This window comes from Lepidochelys olivacea (assembly GCF_965140295.1).
Source record: "Lepidochelys olivacea isolate rLepOli2 genome assembly, chromosome: 12".
In the NCBI taxonomy this organism is placed as follows: domain Eukaryota; kingdom Metazoa; phylum Chordata; order Testudines; family Cheloniidae; genus Lepidochelys; species Lepidochelys olivacea.
The window spans coordinates 1,540,720-1,559,503 of record NC_140422.1 but is presented as its reverse complement, the minus strand read 5'-3'; the positions used below and the strand labels follow the sequence as shown (position 1 = coordinate 1,559,503).

Below are 18,784 nucleotides of genomic sequence, written 5' to 3'. Positions count from 1 at the left end.
CAGAAGTTACTAGATCGCAGGCCCTGGTTCTCATGGGAGACTTCAATCACCCTGATATCTGCTGGGAGAGCAATACAGTGGTGCACAGACAATCCAGGAAATTTTTGGAAAATGTAGGGGACAATTTCCTGGTGCAAGTGCTGGAGGAACCAACTAGGGCCAGAGCTCTTCTTGACCTGCTGCTCACAAACCGGGAAGAATTAGTAGGGGAAGCAAAAGTGGATGGGAACCTGGGAGGCACTGACCATGAGATGGTCGAGTTCAGGATCCTGACACAAGGAAGAAAGGAAAGCAGCAGAATACGGACCCTGGACTTCAGAAAAGCAGACTTTGACTCCCTCAGGGAATTGATGGGCAAGATCCCCTGGGAGAATAACATGAGGGGGAAAGGAGTCCAGGAGAGCTGGCTGTATTTTAAAGAATCCTTATTGAGGTTACAGGGACAAACCATCCTGATGTGTCGAAAGAATAGTAAATATGGCAGGCGACCAGCTTGGCTTAATGGTGAAATCCTTGCTGATCTTAAACACAGAAAAGAAGCTTACAAGAAGTGGAAAATTGGATAAATGACCAGGGAGGAGTATAAAAATATTGCTCGGGCATGCAGGAGTGAAATCAGGAAGGCCAAATCACACCTGGAGTTGCAGCTAGCAAGAGAGATTAAGAGTAACAAGAAGGGTTTCTTCAGGTACGTTAGCAACAAGAAGAAAGTCAAGGAAAGTGTGGGCCCCTCACTGAATGAAGGAGGCAACCCAGTGACAGAGGATGTGGAAAAAGCTAATGTACTCAATGCTTTTTTTGCCTCTGTCTTCAGGAACAAGGTCAGCTCCCAGACTACTGCACTGGGTAGCAAGCATGGGGAGGAGGTGACCAGCCCTCTGTGGAGAAAGAAGTGGTTCGGGACTATTTAGAAAAGCAGGATGTGCACAAGTCCATGGGGCCAGATGCGTTGCATCCGAGAGTGCTAAAGGAGTTGGCAGATGTGATTGCAGAGCCATTGGCCATTATCTTTGAAAACTCATGGCAATCGGGGGTGGTCCTGGAAGACTGGAAAAAGGCTAATGTAGTGCCCATCTTTCAAAAAGGGAAGAAGGCGTTATCTGGGGAACTACAGGCCAGTCAGCCTCACCTCAGTCCCTGGAAAAATCATGGAGCAGTTCCTCAAAGAATCAATTCTGAAGCACAGAGGAGAGGAAAGTGATCAGGAACAGTCAGCATGGATTCACCAAGGGCAAGTCATGCCTGACTAATCTATTTGCCTTCTATGATGAGATAACTGGTTCTGTGGATGAAGGGAAAGCGGTGGACGTGTTGTTCCTTGATTTTAGCAAAACTTTTGACACGGTCTCCCACAGTATTCTTGCCAGCAAGTTAAAGAAGTATGGGCTGGATGAATGGACTATAAGGTGGATAGAAAGTTGGCTAGATTGTCGGGCTCAATGGGTAGTGATCAATGGCTCCATGTCTAGTTGGCAGTCGGTATCTAGCGGAGTGCCCCAAGGGTCAGTCCTGGGGCCGGTTTTGTTCAATATCTTCATAAATGGAGGATGCTTTGGATTGCACTCTCAGCAAGTTTGCAGATGACACTGAAGTGGGAGGAGTGGTAGATATGCTGGAGGGTAGGGATAGGATGCAGAGGGACCTAGACAAATTGGAGGATTGGGCCAAAAGAAATCTGATGAGGTTCAACAAGGACAAGTGCAGAGTCCTGCACTTCGGACGGAAGAATCCCATGCACCGCTACAGACTAGGGACCGAATGGCTCGGCAGCAGTTCTGCAGAAAAGGACCTAGGGGTTACAGTGGACGAGAAGCTGGATATGAGTCAACAGTGTGTTCTTGTTGCCAAGAAGGCCAATGACATTTTGGGATGTATAAGTAGGGGCATTGTCAGCAGATCAAGGGATGTGATCGTTCCCCCTCTATTCAACATTGGTGAGGCCTCATCTGGAGTAGTTTGTCCAGTTTTGGGCCCCACACTACAAGAAGGATGTGGAAAAATTGGAAAGAGTCCAGCGGAGGGCAACAAAAATGATGAGGGGACTGGAACACATGACTTATGAGGAGAGGCTGAGGGAACTGAGAATGTTTAGTCTACAGAAGAGAAGAATGAGGGGGGATTTGATAGCTGCTTTCAACTACCTGAAAGGGGGTTCCAAAAAGGATGGCTCTAGACTATTCTCAGTGGTAGCAGATGACAGAACAAGGAGTAATGGTCTCAAGTTGCAGTGGGGGAGGTTTAGGTTGGATATTAGGAAAAACTTTTTGACCAGGAGGGTGGTGAAACACTGGAATGCATTACCTAGGGAGGTGGGGGAAATCTCCTTCCTTAGAAGTTTTTAAGGTCAGGCTTGACAAAGCCCTGGCTGGGATGATTTAATTGGGGATTGGTCCTGCTTTGAGCAGGGGGTTGGACTAGATGACCTCCTGAGGTCCCTTCCCACCCTGATATTCTATGATTGGTTCCATTGAGACATGCTGCACTTGGTGAGGTTCGCATGAGCATAACATCCCCAAACCAAACTCAGCTTAAGTGTGTGCTCACAGCATGTGGCTTTCTATGGCCCTTCAATGCGCAATTAAGTCATCACTTATGGCATTCAGAGCTGTAGCAATTTTTGGATACCAGCAGAGGGTGGAGGGTTTGGGGATGATGTGCATAGTCCACTCTTAAACTAACTGAGGAGCTGATTAGTTTTCTTGTAAGCACAGATAGTGGAGTTGAAATAGGGGAATCAAACGGGCATGCATTTGATCTATTGGGAGGAGCACTTTGAAAATATCTGTAAAAAAAAATCAGCAGTCTTTAAAGAGAATCCCCTGAAGTGTAACAGGCAGGAGATTAGTAATGGGCTAGGAAGCCTTTCATCTCTAGGATACCACTTGAAATCTGGCCTAGGGCAGTCCGGTCAGAATTTTTAAAAATAAGTGGCCAAATTCTGTTTCGTCTCTCTTGGTAGTTGTTTGGTATGGAACTCTGTTGGATAGTCAGTAAAACAATTAAAAGAAATCAAACCATCAGGCTCAGCTTCAGAAAGCTCCACTCTGGAAAAGCTGTGGGTGAATCTCTTTTAATTCACAATCAACAAAGATCAAACAAGTAAAAACCTGCAGACTCATTTTTTATTAAATTCTCCCATTTCATCTGTACAGAAAAAAAGCACATTATGTCCAGAATCTCAGTAACATCTCAAAATTACACAGAATGAACATGTAAAAAACAAGAAACTGCCAGGATTTTATACACAGAAAGGAAAACAATTTACAAAGAGTCTTGTTAATGTTACGTTAAAAAAAGGACTAAGTTCGAACAGTTTTTGCTGTACAGTCTATGATTTCTTGCTTGGGTCTGTTTTGTACATTGTACTTGGGGAGGCTCACAATATTATCCCTGCATACTATTTAGAGACCCTTCCCTGTGCCTGTGTTAACATGTCTCCCCTTACACAAACATCCAATCTCTTTGCACTCCGGCATTTCAGTGACCTACCCTAGAACACAGATCTTTTGCTTTCAATCAATTACAAAATCAAAATAAACAGTTTGTTATTGGAAACGGTCGTCACACAGGCTGCTTCAATCCAGTAAAGAAGGCAGAATACTGCTCCCCCGCCCTTACAGACAGGTTCTGCAGGCCCAACAGTGCAAGAGAAAAGCAGCTGTACCAATTTACCAGATTTAGATCTTGGCTGTACCAGTTAGTACTCTCCTCTCCCACTCAGACGAGCCTTTGCTGTGAATTAGAGCACACACTGTGAACGGGACCCAACACAGCGGCTCTTTATTAGGCTGAAAACCTAGGCTGGCCCCTCTCCTTACCCTCAGAAGCTGGAAAGCAACAGTACATGGTTGGGAGCTGCGCTTCTCTCCATGACCCTGTTGTAAAAAACCTCATTGGTTTAGTCAAATCACGAACAGTTTATAGATCTACTCCCAAGTATTTTAATAGGGGGAAAAAGCTAGTTGACCTGCTCTGATCTCACACTGAACTCAAAATTAACTTTGAAAACCAAAAGCTGGCAAAAAAAGAGTCAGACAACTACATTCTTTCTGAACTAAACAGTCTGCATTCACAGAAATTATCCAAGTTAAGCACATTCACCTGAATGTGATAAACCAGAGCTTACCGCCTCTGGCACCGAGTTTGCACATCACATTTTCTTCCAGCTTCTCCCCGTTCATCCACTGCAAAGAAAAGCAACTTCTTTGCTAACAGTAACTGCATGTTAACTGCATGCTGCCCTACTCAGCCCTCCCCAGTATATAGTGCATCTTCACAGAGCATGCTCACAAGAGTCTCACTCAGGGCCAAGATCACCATGTTTGCATGGATCACACGTGCCAGACTCTGGAAGGAATCCTCACATGTGGAACTTGCAGAGTATTATTCTAACTTCAGTAGGGTCTTTCAGCCTTTCTGCGGCAGCAGAGGAAGAAGGACACAAGTTGTGTGTGAAGCATGAGAAGGAATGCTGCTCCTGGCCTCATCCTTATTGCAGCCACCTGCATATGAAAAGTGATTTTTCTGGGAGGCATGAAAACTCAGGGACAGAGCTAACCAAAAGGCAACAAAAAAGAAAAATCGAAAGACTTGGATTTGACCCATTAGTAAACAATGAATAAGGCTATTTTGTTACAAGAACACGCAAGCAACCACCACCTGGCTAGCCAGAGTGAAGTACTGAGATGCACGTGCATGGGACGCACAATCCTTCCCATGTTATTCGGACACATGATCTTGACTGGTGAGAATAAGCTCTGAATGTACCATTAGGCATCTGAGCAGAAGAGGAAGGCAGGGTGTACAGAAGCACCAGTCCTTACTAGGAGTTATTTCCCCTCTTGGATATTCCAGTCAAGCCATTCCCAGGAGCATGAGCTCTACAATATCTAGAACAAGCCCCCAAGAAGGAATGCTTAGCCATAGGAAGGACATACATTTACAGTATACGCCATGAAATGGATAGCAGGCTCCCTGAACTGAGGGGAGACAGTTAAGTCAATGCTGGAGGGGAATGATGAACATTAGGGCTAAGAGTAGGGAAGTGGCAAGGAAGCCTCAGATCTGTCCCCTTTGAAATGGTTGATTCCCAAGTATTTCTAATGTTCTCATTAAATCAAAATAAAAAGTTTCCCTAAATTCAAGAAGGCAGTAGTGCATTTTACAACTATGTATTTCCCTCTCCCTTCCTGCTATAGGGAATGACCACCCGCTATGGGCATTTACTGGCACACAGTGAGCAAGTGTTTGCATTAGAGATCCAAGGGGCAGGTGCTCAGCAATCAGGATATATTTAGAACAATATTGGTTACTTTGTTGTGTTTTTTCTAGAGGCCTTCTCTAGATGCACAGGTCCTTACATGCTATGATGGCTAGGATGGCATTTCTAACACACTGCACTGGAATATTTCTAGTCTCCCTAAAAAGATGCTCCTATGCCAGAATTAGTGTGTTTAGCATGCAATATGTTAGGGGGTCCCATCTGGAAGGCGGTGAATTGGGTGTAAATCTTAATGATTATGAAATGGCTAAAACTGTGGCAGCCAGTGACAAAGTTCTCTTTGCCCAGGCCTAACCATATCAGTTCCCTGCAAGAAATGGGTCTCTCTTGATTTTATTTTATTCCCTTTTGTAATTGCAACAGGACCCCTGGGCCTGTGCGTTATTGCACTTCTGACCACGCCATTACAGAAGGCGACCACACAGAAACATACATCATGTCACACCTTCCTGCTTCATTAAACCCCTTCCCCCGCTCCCCCATTGACAGCAGCTTCATTGTCCACTGACATCTGAAACTACGTCCCAGGATGAAATTTTGAAGGCAACCACCAGGGAGACTGCAGATGCTCAATGCAATACCCAGAAAGGGCGCTTGCTGCTTGGAGTTTGCTTCGTGAAGGCTTCACACCAATGGAACAATCAGGTAGCAATAGATGCACCTGGATAAGAGGAAGGTCTCAGCACTACGCAGGAGCAGGGATGACGACTGCAGCTGGTTAAAGCAATGAGACAATACTGCATTCAAGTTGAACACACACACATACAGAGATTGGCTAGAAGAGGACTCAGGAAGAGACCCTGCATTCCACAGAACAATGTCTTCTTTACCATCTAGGGCTCTGTTCTTACCCTCTACACTACACAGCTGACTAGTCTTTTGCCTTTAGCATTCCTTACGTCTACTGCAATAGAAAATGCAGGAAATCAAGTCTTCCCATGTTCTACCCTACTCCAATACAAAACTTAAGTTGGAAAGCAAAACAGCATTTCCCTTCTTCCCTCACCAAGATACACAGCCAGAACCATGGCTGACAAAACATCTACAGTATTTCACTATAATTAAATTTGGGGTTCACCAGCAGATGCTAGTCAATACATTTTACACCTCCTCAGTTAGGTTCTTCAAGTTAAACAGGTAGCTAATGCTCCCTCACAAATATGAAGTCTCTGGACGCCAATTCAATTTTGCCGTAGCAAAACGTAGGCAGCACTAGGATTGCCAAACAAGCAAGACTGCATTGGGGAGAAGGTACAATCGTGTTCCCCCTCCTCCTGCACTTTGAATCCATTCCATCTGTCTGACCTGCAGCCTTGACAGTTAGAAAGTGTTGCAACGACACTTGCTTCGAGTGAGAGGTGAAACCATGTGATTTTGCAACTGCCACGCGCACACTTGTGTGTCACCCACACCCTTTTATGCTTCAAGCAAGTGATGTGATCTGCCATCGCCTTCTTGGCCCTCAGCTCCATTCACTCATGCAGAATCAGGGAAACCACACAAGTAGCATTGGGCAATGAAGGTGGGGGAAGTAATTTAGGCTCCATTTCTGTTCCAAGGATGACTTACATGTTATCCGCTTGGAAGCCTACAGCACATCAAGCAAGATGACAGATCTCTTCTATGGAATCTGCTCCACTGCTCAGGTTCTCCCATCATTCCCTGTCCAGTCTTTATAGTCCCTTGGCTCTCATGGTTCGACTCCAGACACCAACAACAATTGTCTTTCACATGAGCTTTTCTAGTATCTCATCACCATACTACTAAGACTGGGTCTCAAAATAGTTTATTTTCTATCTTCAAAGTGGCATGGTGAAGATAACTTTGCACCCCTCTCTAGCATTTTGCAAAAGCAATCACAGTATTTTTAGAGATCAGTGTGTTTACATAGCATAATTAGAATCAGCTGCTCCACATTCAGAAATGCCCCATCTTGTATCAGATCAATACATAACACTGGAAATTTCAGAAATTACTTAGCAATGCAACAACAGGGAGCAGGAAAAGAAAGTTATGGATCAAGCATTAGCCTAGTTGGACAGTGTTAGGCACATGATTTATATTCCAGCACGCATAGGAGAACACATCTAACAGGCTAATAAAATATATATCTATATATATCTTACTGTACATGCTGACTCTTGTGCAGCACTGCCATATTTGAACCACGCACTCAACCTGTGTATCGCAGGTCCCAACCACAGAGAGAGGCCTAGAGGAGGCTCTACTCCCTCCACTCTTTGTGTAACAAAGAAGATGGTAAGCAGTTACCACAGCTAAAGGTGTTTCTACAAAACACCTCCCTTGAGCTGGGCAATGGGGCTGGGAACCAAGTTCTGGAAATGTGACTAGAGCTTATGTGCGCACATCAGTGGGTGACAACAAAGCTTCCCCTTAAAGATCAACATGTCTGTCCTTCACCTCACACTATCAGAATTCTCTCCTGCTTGGCATTTAGAGCCAGCACTTCTGACCTACATCACTAGATGCCAAATTCCATCTATATAAACCAGTGTTTTAGAGGTTTGAAAGTTTTACTGTATTTTTAATGCTGTAACTCAAGCAATTAAGACTCAGAGAGGCCAATGATGAATCACTGCACTAACCCATAAATGATCCTTCTATGGAAACAGACATTAGTATCTCAATCCCATTCAATATCACTGGGCAACATGGAGCGTTGTTAATGTATCAACCCGACCATCTTTGAATAGTTCATTCGAGGGGGCAGGGTGTCTTCGCTTGGCAACAGAAGGGAGAAATAAAGGACTGACAAAATTCAACTGCATTGCCTTTGATGAATGAAGGTTAATAGGCTAGTTAATCAGGGTATGTACAGTGCAGCTGTCAATGCATTACACTGACTGGCTCTTCTATGCATAACTTCCACACCCTTTCCCTAGCCTAATCAAATATATGCTATATGGCTCAAATGGCATATCAGACCACTGGAGTTTTTGATCCTGGCCAGTATTTTATTTTATCCTGTGAGTGGCAGAGGAAAACGGGAATTGGAGGGCATCATCTTCCCAAACAAAAAACCCACAGTAACAAAAACAGGACATTCGGAGGATGACTCCACTGACTGACATTCTTAGCACTCTGAAACTATGCCCTGAAGATGCTTGGAATAGGATGAGCAAGATGTCCGAAACAAGGCCAACTGCGGTGAGTGATGCAATTTACCTTCTAATTTCCTACCTCAATTTTACCCAGCTGCAGAGCATGAATACGTCCCAGTAAGAAACTGCCTAACTCATAGGATTGGTACTTATATTTTTTTCTTCCTTTAAAAATTTACTTAAAAACTGCTTGAGCTGCAGGTCATATCAGTCTGATTTGGTGACGGCAGGTCCAACAATACAATAAAGAGACTCATCTACAGGCGGGTAACAGGAGTCCGCTAACAAAGGGGTAACAAAAGCTGCTGGCTACGCCGACTCTTTCTTAAGGTGGTGAAGATGCCATGGATGAGATCCAAGATGGGAAAACTGAGCCGACACCTGCTGCTGTTCCAATTCTTTTTTATTCTCCTCTCCCAAGAGGGGGCGGGTGGGCAGACTATACAGAGGAGGGCTGTACAAATTGGGTACTGGGCAGGCATTTCTTCAGCAGGCAACCCAGGCTCTACCTGTCCTTGAGCTCTCGTGTCACCCGCTTGGTGATGCGTCCGCACAGGAGGCCAATCAGGAAGAGTACACAGATGCCGACTGTGATAACAGACAGGATATAGTTCTTGGACGGAGAAGTCATCACTTGCATAGCAAGGTCAGAAAAGCCTTCTGCTGGGGCAACCTAGGGGGCAAGGCAAAAAACATAATTAACCGGACTTCAGTTTCCACATCAGTCTTTGCAGAGAAACTAACGACATGTAGAACGATGTTATTTTACGAGCTGGATAAGGACACTTGTAAATTCCCCATTTGCCTCCTGTAAGCATCCAGCATGTTCTCTTTTTATAACTGAACTTTCCCTGGTACACAATTATGTAACACGCATGAGCTGGGACATACAAATAGGCCTGTAGGAGATGGACTTCATCAACTGGGACACAAAGCTCTAAAGCTCCTAAATGCCCAAAAGACATCCCAGCTCTTCCTCTAGCTCTCTCCAGCACCCTGCCTTTCCATTCACATCACCCCTCCCACTGTCATAGCTCTTCCTCTGTTGGCACCTTTTGCCCTGCTTGTGAACTAGTCCCGAGGGGCACTGAGAGCAGTTTGATTTCAGTGTTATTAGGCAAGTAATCCAGATGCTGAGAAAGGGGTTGTATAAATAACTTAATGGTCCTTGTGATAGGGTGGACTAGGCCCAGAGGCCTCCTGCTGGAGGCCTCAGGGCCCTGCCACTCTCATACCAGATAAGGAGCAATGAAGAAGTCCTCCAAGCAGGCTAGAGTGGTTGCAAGGGAACCAGCCAATCAGGGCCCAGGAGGGCAGTATAAAAAGGAGCTAGAGAGCCAGACCAGAGAGTGCAGTTCCTCGCTAGAGCTAGAGGAGCATGAATGGTGTGGCTGGCTGAAGGAATTGCAGCACAATGGACAGCCCAGAGCTAGTCAGGACTAGGGAGCATGGAAGAGCTACTGGGTTTGAGCTTAGAGGAGCCTTGAGCTAAGGGCAGGATATCAGTGACAGCTGGGCCCTGAGTAGTGGGTGGGCCCAGATTTCCCCCCAGAGGCCACTGGGGAAGAGCCTACAATTGGACATCAGTAAACCCTCAGAAGGGGACTGAACTTTCAGGAGCCCAGCTGAAGACTGGGGCCAACACAGACTAAGAGGGCAAAACCAGTGCCTCCAGGGTAGAAGGCCTGGGGTTAGGGTCTGATGGCAGCGCTGGGACTGGTTTAAAGACTGCGAACACATCCAACCATTACAGTCCTTTCCATTTTACTGAATTAAGGTCAAAACTTTGTTCTTTACTTGGCTTGGTGTGCATGGGACTCTGAATTCAGCCTGACATATACAATACATGCTGCAGTACTTAGGCACAGCAAGATCAGAATGGAACAAAGCAGAAGCCTGAACTCTACATTACCACCTCATTTATTAAGTGAACCCTATTTTGTATTTGTTAAACCATTTGATCTGCAGAAAGACTGTCCTTTCCCACTGTTCTGCTTGACAGAGGCATAACAGTTGATTGCATTCACTCAGTCACTTCACAGGACTGAGGCACATCTGTTCTTTAGCCTTCCCATGGTTGAAAGCACAATCCCCACCTTGCCCTCCTGCCAGTTCCTTCACAAGACACTAACGGTCTGAATCACAAGAACCATGTCTCAGTCTCCGAACATGGGTTCCCAAACTGTGGACTGTGAAACAGCCCCGGGTGGTCCGCCAGCGCGACTGCATTCTCTACTCAAGCTCTTAGTAAATCTTTAACTCCATGTGACTCATGTAATCTAAGTAAAAACTATATGAGTGTAACGTGTTGAGCTGTATATGTTGGAGAGAGAGTATAGGGAAAAACTATTTTTAAAAAAGCAAGCTGCAATGTGTCAAGTTTAATTCTCGTGAGTACAACATTGTGACATGGATTGATATATTTTTTGAAAACAAGAAGGGTGCACTGATGGAGAAGATAATGAAAGCTCCAGACCACCTACAACTACGCAAAATGAGCCAGCCAAAAAAATAAATTAAGTGGTAGGAAAATATGATGACACACACGAAGTCTGGATTCTCCTTTACTGGATCAGAGGAGTAGCCATTGCTTCAGCGTGTTATAATATAACTGTTATTTTATATTTTTATTTACAATATTTTATTCTTTTCTAATTAGCAGAGAGGAGAATTGGGTCTTTCACACTGAAAAATTGAAAACACAATATAGTGTTCAAAGTTGCACAATTATTTTGTTTTAAAAAAAAAACACAATGTGTTTAAGAATTTTGTTAACATTGTGGTGTTGCTTCTTGTTCAGTTTTCCACACTGTGCACGTGTCCAGTGTGTTTCCCTCTTTGAACACAACACTTTGCTCTCAACATTTTTTAATGTGTTTTTAAATTGTAGTTTTACTAAAATGCTTGGTTTCAAAGACCCTGAAGCATTTCTTTGAGTGCATATTGCTAGGAATTTCTATCGTTACAATTAATTTACATTAAAAGAAAACATGTACATTTTTTATTTCCAGTGTTAGAGTTTATATGTACGTGTAATAATTAAAATAAATATATTTTCCTCAAAAAGCATTAATAGTGGGTCACAGTGCCTATTGCAGTGGCACAAGTGGGCTTCGGGGAAAAGTTTGGGGGGAACCAAAAGCCAGGTGGCGTTTAGAGCCCATCCTGCATCCTCACCTTCGCAGCATAGCTCCACATTTCAATCCGATCATTAAGGCGTTTCTTACATTCGGGTTGTAACCTCACACGCTTGTCTTCCAAAGCTTCCATTAGGCAAGACATCTCTGCAAAATGGAGAACATGGTATCACAACACACACAAACTGGCCCCAGGGAAAGGTCACAATACAGAGTGCTTGGGAGGTGCATTCCAATTCCTCCGAACATTGGTTGGCTGTTTACAAAGTTGTACAGCCAAGCCATCCATCAAACTTCCTCTGAATCAGTGTTGGGAAATTTAACCCAAGACTGGTTTGAAAGGAAACCTCTGTTTAACCCTCAGAGCTAGCAGCCCAGCTAAGGTCTCACTTCAGATATTTAAGTGGCAAGGAACGCTGACCTATGGAGGGGGATTAAAGGGTTAACTTTAGGTATCCAAGGCTTAAGCTCAGCTGAACTGACAGGATATTTAGGATTCACAGAGCAGCTCACTAAAATTATTTTAAGAATGCTAAATCCTGTGTGTCTTCTCCAAGAACTTAGAGGAAGTTCAACACAAAACAAGGATCTGCCTGGGGTCTGTGCAGACTGTGGCCTTGTCTACACTACAGGGGAATGCCATAAGAACGGCCATACTGGGTCAGACCAAAGGTCCATGCAGCCCAGTATCCTGTCTGTCGACAGTGGCCAATGCCAGGTGCCCCAGAGGGAGAGAACCTAACAGGTAATGATCAAGTGATCTCTCTCCTGCTATCCATCTCCACCCTCTGACAAACAGAGGCTAGGGACACCATTCCTTACCCATCCTGGCTAACAGCCATTAATGGACTTAGCCTCCATGAATTTATCCAGTTCTCTTTTAAACCCTGTTATAGTCTTAGCCTTCACAACCTCCTCAGGCAAGGAGTTCCACAGGTTGACTGTGCACTGAGTGAAGAAGAACTTCCTTTTATTTGTTTTAAACCTAATTCCCATTAATTTCATTTGGTGGCCCCTCGTTCTTATATTATGGGAACAAGTAAATAACTTTTCCTTATTCACTTTCTCCAGACCACTCATGATTTTATAGACCTCTATCACATCCCCCTTTAGTCTCCTTTTTTCCAAGCTGAAAAGTCCTAGCCTCTTTAATCTCTCCTCATATGGGACCCATTCCAAACCCCTAATCATTTTAGTTGCCCTTTTCTGAACCTTTTCCAATGCCAGTATATCTTTTTTGATCTAAGTCAATCTAAGCTACGCAATTTGAATTACATGAATAGCATAACCCAAGTTGACGTAGCTTATATCTACTTACCGCGGGGTACACACTATATGATGTCGATGGGGGATGCTCTCTCGTCGACTCCCCTTACTCTTCTCGTTCTGATGGAGTACAGGAGTCAACGGGAGAGCGATCTGCGGTCGATCTAGCGGGTCTTCACTAGACCCGTTAAATCAACTGCCAATGTGTCAATCCCCTGGGTAAGTGTAGACAAGCCCTGTGTCAGGTGTCCCATCTGCACTAGACAGAGTAACATATATTTAGAAAAGTGGTTTACTTCAAGCACTATCAGGTCCATCCTTTGTTGAGGAGAAATGTGAAGGAACATCAAAGATACCTGGTACCAAGGAGGGTATGCGGCAGTACGTTTTTAACTTATTTCTCATTCTGTAGCAGAAATTAACATTATTCCAAGAAAAATAGTATGTTAATTTCAAACTGCATTAGAAAGAACAGAACTAGCTTAACGTTTACCAGGCCATGTAAGGAAAGATTTCCAAGCTAAGAAGCCAAGCACAGAGAGGAAGGACACCCATATACTATACAAGTGGCAGTATTCCTCGTTCACCAGCCACGACAACTGGAAGCAATATCTACTGTTTAAGAGGACCTCAAGTCATTCAAGAAAGATTCCAGTTTTAGGTCACTCCAGGAGCTGGGAGATCTCACACAGTCTGACATGCCAACACTTACGACGTCCTCTTCCGGGTGGGATGGCTGCACAGTGGTGTTTGATGTCTAGGGCACAGGCTGTGTGAAGCACTGGATCAACGAATATGTCTGCTTTGCTCTCCTTCAGCATGTTGAGCACCTCCTGTGGAGGGAAGGTTATTACACTGCTACTCTGAAACCTACACATTACAGGTACACATTAAAAGAGGGAAAAGAAAGCAACACAAACCATACTGGTTAATAGTTCCTAGAGCTACCTAACCTTCTTAAATAAGGGATCACAGAGTACAATGCTGCTGCTGGATAAGTGAACTGAAGCTGTTCCAGGGTGGATCAGCAGTCCTGCTTTATGGATCAGCATAATTCCATTAATTAAATAGATACACACACTAATCTATAACACTAAGTCAAATAATTTGGCATGACTAACAGGTCAGGACTAAGGTGAGGTGATAGATCTATGGGGGTAGTTTACAAAGCTCCTTGCCAGATCCAGTGCCAATCTGTGCCCAAGAGGCCTAGGGTTGAAGTAAGAGTGGGAGGCAGCTCAGCACTGAGGTACCCTGGGAGTGTGTGAGGAGGGAATCCAGGACTGGAATAGTAAGGCATACTTCTTACTGGGATTACTGTTCCCTGGCAGGGAGGGATATCTCAGAGCCAGGACTGAAATGGTCGAGGATGTTGCAGGTCAGGATGAGGTGCACTGGCTCAGCTGTGCACAGAAGTGTACATAGCTCTGGCTTCACACTGTTCCTAGTCTGTGCCTTGTAACGAATCATGTTTGTTCATCTGACACTTGAGGAGTAATTGTCCTTTAAGGCCCATTTGGTTTGGGAGACGCACCATTTCCTTTTTTTTTTTTTTTTTTTTTTTTTTTACCTTTTTACACATCTCAGGTTTAATTTTGAGCAGGTTAACTTTCAGGCACTCCTCCACCTGCCCCGTTTGTTCCTGGGCTGCTGCTTCTTCTGCACACAACCTGGAGATCTGTTTGGGGGGAAAATCCCGATTTCAACATGAATGAAATAAAGTAGGAACCAGATTTGTTTTTCAAGGCATTTGCATGCTGCCATGTTAGTGCAGGATTATATACAATGGCTGGGGGGCAAGCCTTGAGCTGTGTTATCATCCATCCCTCACTTGGAGCCCTGAATTTCTGAAGTAAAAAAAGCTGCACACAGACAAATACAGCCACTATTTTAAAACTATTTATTTAGCGATTAACAGATTTACCAATCCTTGCCATGGAAATATCAGAAACAAAACAGTGATCTTTACAACGGAGAGTTTTTGTTTAAAGAGACACACAGGAACACAGTCACCAGCTCTCTCTGTTTAACAGGCGTCCCCCTATTACAGCGTGAGCAGTGTTATAACATCCATACACATTTTTCCTAGGAACTGAGCGAATCTCAGATTACACACATTTAACAGACCAGGTGTGTCAAATGTTCATATTAAAAAAATATTGGACAGGTGTGCTGGTTTGTTTGGCAGGTGAAAGTACTCTGAGTACTGAATATCTAAGTATTTGTCCTCTGTCTACTTTGCTGGGTATATAATTGGTGTGTTCATTTTTCCATAACAACCACTTCCCTTTTTTTTTTGGAACCATTTCTCTATAGTTGGGCTATTTTTCTCTCAGTAGCCCAGCATCTACAAGCAGATAAGAAATTAATTCTTCATTTCCTCTTGTGTGACCGTTTCAGCTGGGAAGCCCCAGGAGGATTACCAAAGGATCATTTGGTAATAAATATCCAACCATTTTGTGATATTTGGTTACGAACTGCACCCCAATAATCTCTGACTGGACATGTCCACTGCATATGGATAAAATCTCCTCTATCACCACAACATTGCCAACATCCATCCCCATGCAATCTCTCTATTTTTTAACCTGACAGGTGTGAAGCACCATCTCAGAAATCTTCTCTATCATGCTACACACTAATGCTGCTGATCCTTTTCCAGATCAAAGTTCATTCCTCAGGGTAATTTGTCTACCCAGATTCTTTTCTCAGCATGTCATATATGGCCCTTTTTTTGTCATCTGCAAAAATTGATAATTTAGTAATCCTTTTTTTGTTTCCTAATTCATCAGACACCATCACTTCTATTAAAGTTAGCTTTCTATAGAAAAAGCTTTTCTAGGAAGTTGAGAAACGATGCCTAACTTGAAAGTACTAGTGCCATCGGAGAGTGGACCGATCAAAGTTAGTTTTGATTTCTAAATAAGTTAGAAACATTTCTTCAGTGAATAACTGGCCAACTGTAGGCATTCCACGGTTCTCCCAACTGTTAAAGCCCTTTGGTTTGTAATTTGAATTCAGATCTGGATAATTTGCAATGGGTGTCACTGGTGAGGGGAAAAAACAAAAGAACACTTTATCTGCAGTTTTATCCCAAACCCACAGAGTAGCCTTTGCTAAAGGATGTGTATACGTGATTGGAGAGCATGATATTTCTTAACACCTTATGGTAGCCTAACAGTGTTTACACAGCCACAATTTTCTTGTTCATTCAAGACCTAGTAATACAGCTGCATTTAAGGGCAAACCCTGTGGTCAGATTTTGCTGGACCTGCTGGAGAAGGCAGAGAGAAATATTTGCAGTGTGCCCTGAAACAGAACTTTTGGTTAATTCATTCTTGTTTAAAGAAACCAACAAAGATGTATCTTCTCAAAAATATGCTTGCTAGGTTTGCAATCCATAAGAGAAATGGACTTCGATTTTGGGGTATACTAAGAAATGAGTGCTGTTGTCCAAATGTATCGTACACAGATAACTTCACAAAAAACAAAGTTATTCCCCTGTACAGTAATGCTTTGAGATGTGTTATCGTTCTGTGTAATTTCACCATATGCTCCATGTGCTTGAGACCAGAAGATTTTTTGTTAGCAGTATCCATTGGTCTGTGCCCTGCCCCTACTCATGGTCTCAGCCAAGGGCATCAGGGGAGATGCAGACCGACCGTCTCTTCAGTTACTCCTCTACAGTGACTACCCTTAAAATAAGAATCAAAAGCAGAGGGGAAGGAGGGTGGGTGGTGGACTACAGAGAGGGACCACACACCTTGAAGAACTCCAGTTACAGAGCCAGAAGAGTACCCAGAAGTCACCTACTACAGGACAGGCCCAACAAAGAAAATAACAGAATGCCACTAGCCATCACCTTCAGCCCCCAACTAAAACCTCTCCAACGCATCATAAAGGATCTACAACCTATCCTGAAGGATGACCCATCACTCATGGGAGACAGGCCAGTCCTTGCTTACAGGTGGCTGTGTTGGTGAGTATCTGAGTGTTTGTTTGTTTGTTGTGAGTATCTGAGTGTTTGTTTGTATCTGAGTGTTTGTTGTGAGGACAGTTTGACAGTGTGCTTGATTGGTTGTTTGAAAAGCGTGGGAACTGGGAGTGCTTTGTTCCAGGTGAACCTTAAGTGGACCTGACTGTATAAAAAGCCAGTCAGCTGAGAACCAGCTGAGCAGCTAAGAGAAGGAGTTTGCCTGGGAGTTCACCTGGGGAGAGCCCACTGAGGCTTACATCTTGCCGGATTCTCTGAGTAATTCTCTGTAGATCACGAAAGCTTATGCTCAAATAAATTGGTTAGTATCTAAGGTGCCACAAGTACTCCTTTTCTTTTTGAGTAATTACTACAACTCCTGACGAAGCTCGTAGAAGGAAGGTAATATGGATGGGGGGTGTTCAGCTGTTGTGACCTGCACTGGATGTGCTATGTTTGTCTTTCTTCCACAGGACAGAAGCGACTTTGTCTGTACAAAGTACAAGCTGGTCTCCATATTGGAAGAGAAGGTTCAAGGTCTGGAGCAACAGGTATCGACCCTGCATTGCATAAGAGAAACTGAAGATTTCCTGGACAGAAGTCAGGATATGCTTCTACGGGCACAAGGTTCTGAAGAGTCAGAGCAGGCTGCACATCGGGGACAGGAGGATGGTGAAGAAATTTGGCATCATGTGACCTCCAGAAAAAAAAAGGGGAATGTCCATGTATCAGCAACGCAGATACAGATAAGTAACCGTTTTCATGTTCTCTCCACAGGTACTAATGCGGAGAGTGGACCAGATGATACGTCTGAGGGAAGGGAGCAGAAGGAGGATCCGCTGACTGGAAGGCATGAGATGCACTGTCCTAGGGTTGGGGGTTCCACGACCACCACTCCCAAGAGAAAGAGGCGGGTGGTGGTGGTCGGGGACTCTCTCCTCAGGGGGACTGAGTCATTTATCTGCCGCCCTGACCGGGAAAACCGAGAAGTCTGCTGCTTGCCAGGAGCTAAGATTCGCGATGTGATGGAGAGACTGCCAAGACTCATCAAGCCCCCGATCGCTACCCCTTCCTGCTTCTTCACGTGGGCACCAATGATACTGCCAAGAGTGACCTTGAGCGGATCACTGCGGACTACGTGGTTCTGGGAAGAAGGATAAAGGAGTTTGAGGCGCAAGTGGTGTTCTCGTCCACCCTCCCCGTGGAAGGAAAAGGCCGGGGTAGAGATCGTTGAATCGTGGAAGTCGACGAATGGCTACGCAGGTGGTGTCGGAAAGAAGGCTTTGGATTCTTTGACCATGGGATGGTGTTCCAAGAAGGAGTGCTAGGCAGAGATGGGCTCCACCTAACGAAGAGAGGGAAAAGCATCTTCGCAAGCCGGCTGGCTAACCTAGTGAGGAAGGCTTTAAACTAGGTTCACCGGGGGAAAGGAGACCAAAGCCCTGAGGTAAGTGGGGAAGTGGGATACCAGGAGGAAGCACGAGCAGGAGCGTGTGAGAGGGGAGGGCTCCTGCCTCACATTGAGAAAGAGGGGCGATCAGCGAGTTACCTCAAGTGCCTGTACACAAATGCACGAAGACTGGGAAACAAGCAGTGAGAACTGGAAGTCCTGGCAAAGTTAAGGAATTATGATGTGATTGGAATAACAGACTTGGTGGGATAACTCACATGACTGGAGTACTGTCATGGATGGATATAAGCTGTTCAGGAAGGACAGGCAGGGCAGAAAAGGTGGGGGAGTTGCACTGTATGTAAGAGAGCAGTATGACTGCTCAGAGCTCAAGTATGAAACTGCAGAAAAACCTGAGAGTCTCGGGATTAAGTGTGAGCAACAAGGGTGATGTAGTGGTGGGAGTCTACTATAAACCATTGGACCAGAGAATGAGGTGGACGAGGCTTTCTTCCAGCAACTCGCAGAAGTTACTAGATCGCAGGCCCTGGTTCTCATGGGAGACTTCAATCACCCTGATATCTACTGGGAGAGCAATACAGTGGTGCACAGACA

At 44.5% G+C, this 18,784-nt stretch overlaps 1 protein-coding gene across 1 annotated transcript in view; it reads right to left on the bottom strand.

The window, feature by feature from the left end:
• Nucleotides 1-3,103: 3,103 nt before the first annotated feature.
• Nucleotides 3,104-18,784, bottom strand: part of GLG1 (golgi glycoprotein 1) — a 176,766-nt gene continuing 161,085 nt past the window's right edge. The window contains exons 23-26 of the mRNA XM_084644808.1: nucleotides 14,377-14,484; nucleotides 13,519-13,639; nucleotides 11,581-11,687; nucleotides 3,104-9,076 (exon numbers count right to left, since the gene is read on the bottom strand). Of these exons, the coding sequence (XP_084500934.1) occupies nucleotides 8,909-9,076; nucleotides 11,581-11,687; nucleotides 13,519-13,639; nucleotides 14,377-14,484 (504 nt within the window). The 3' untranslated portion in view covers nucleotides 3,104-8,908. The remainder of the gene's footprint in view (nucleotides 9,077-11,580; nucleotides 11,688-13,518; nucleotides 13,640-14,376; nucleotides 14,485-18,784) is intronic.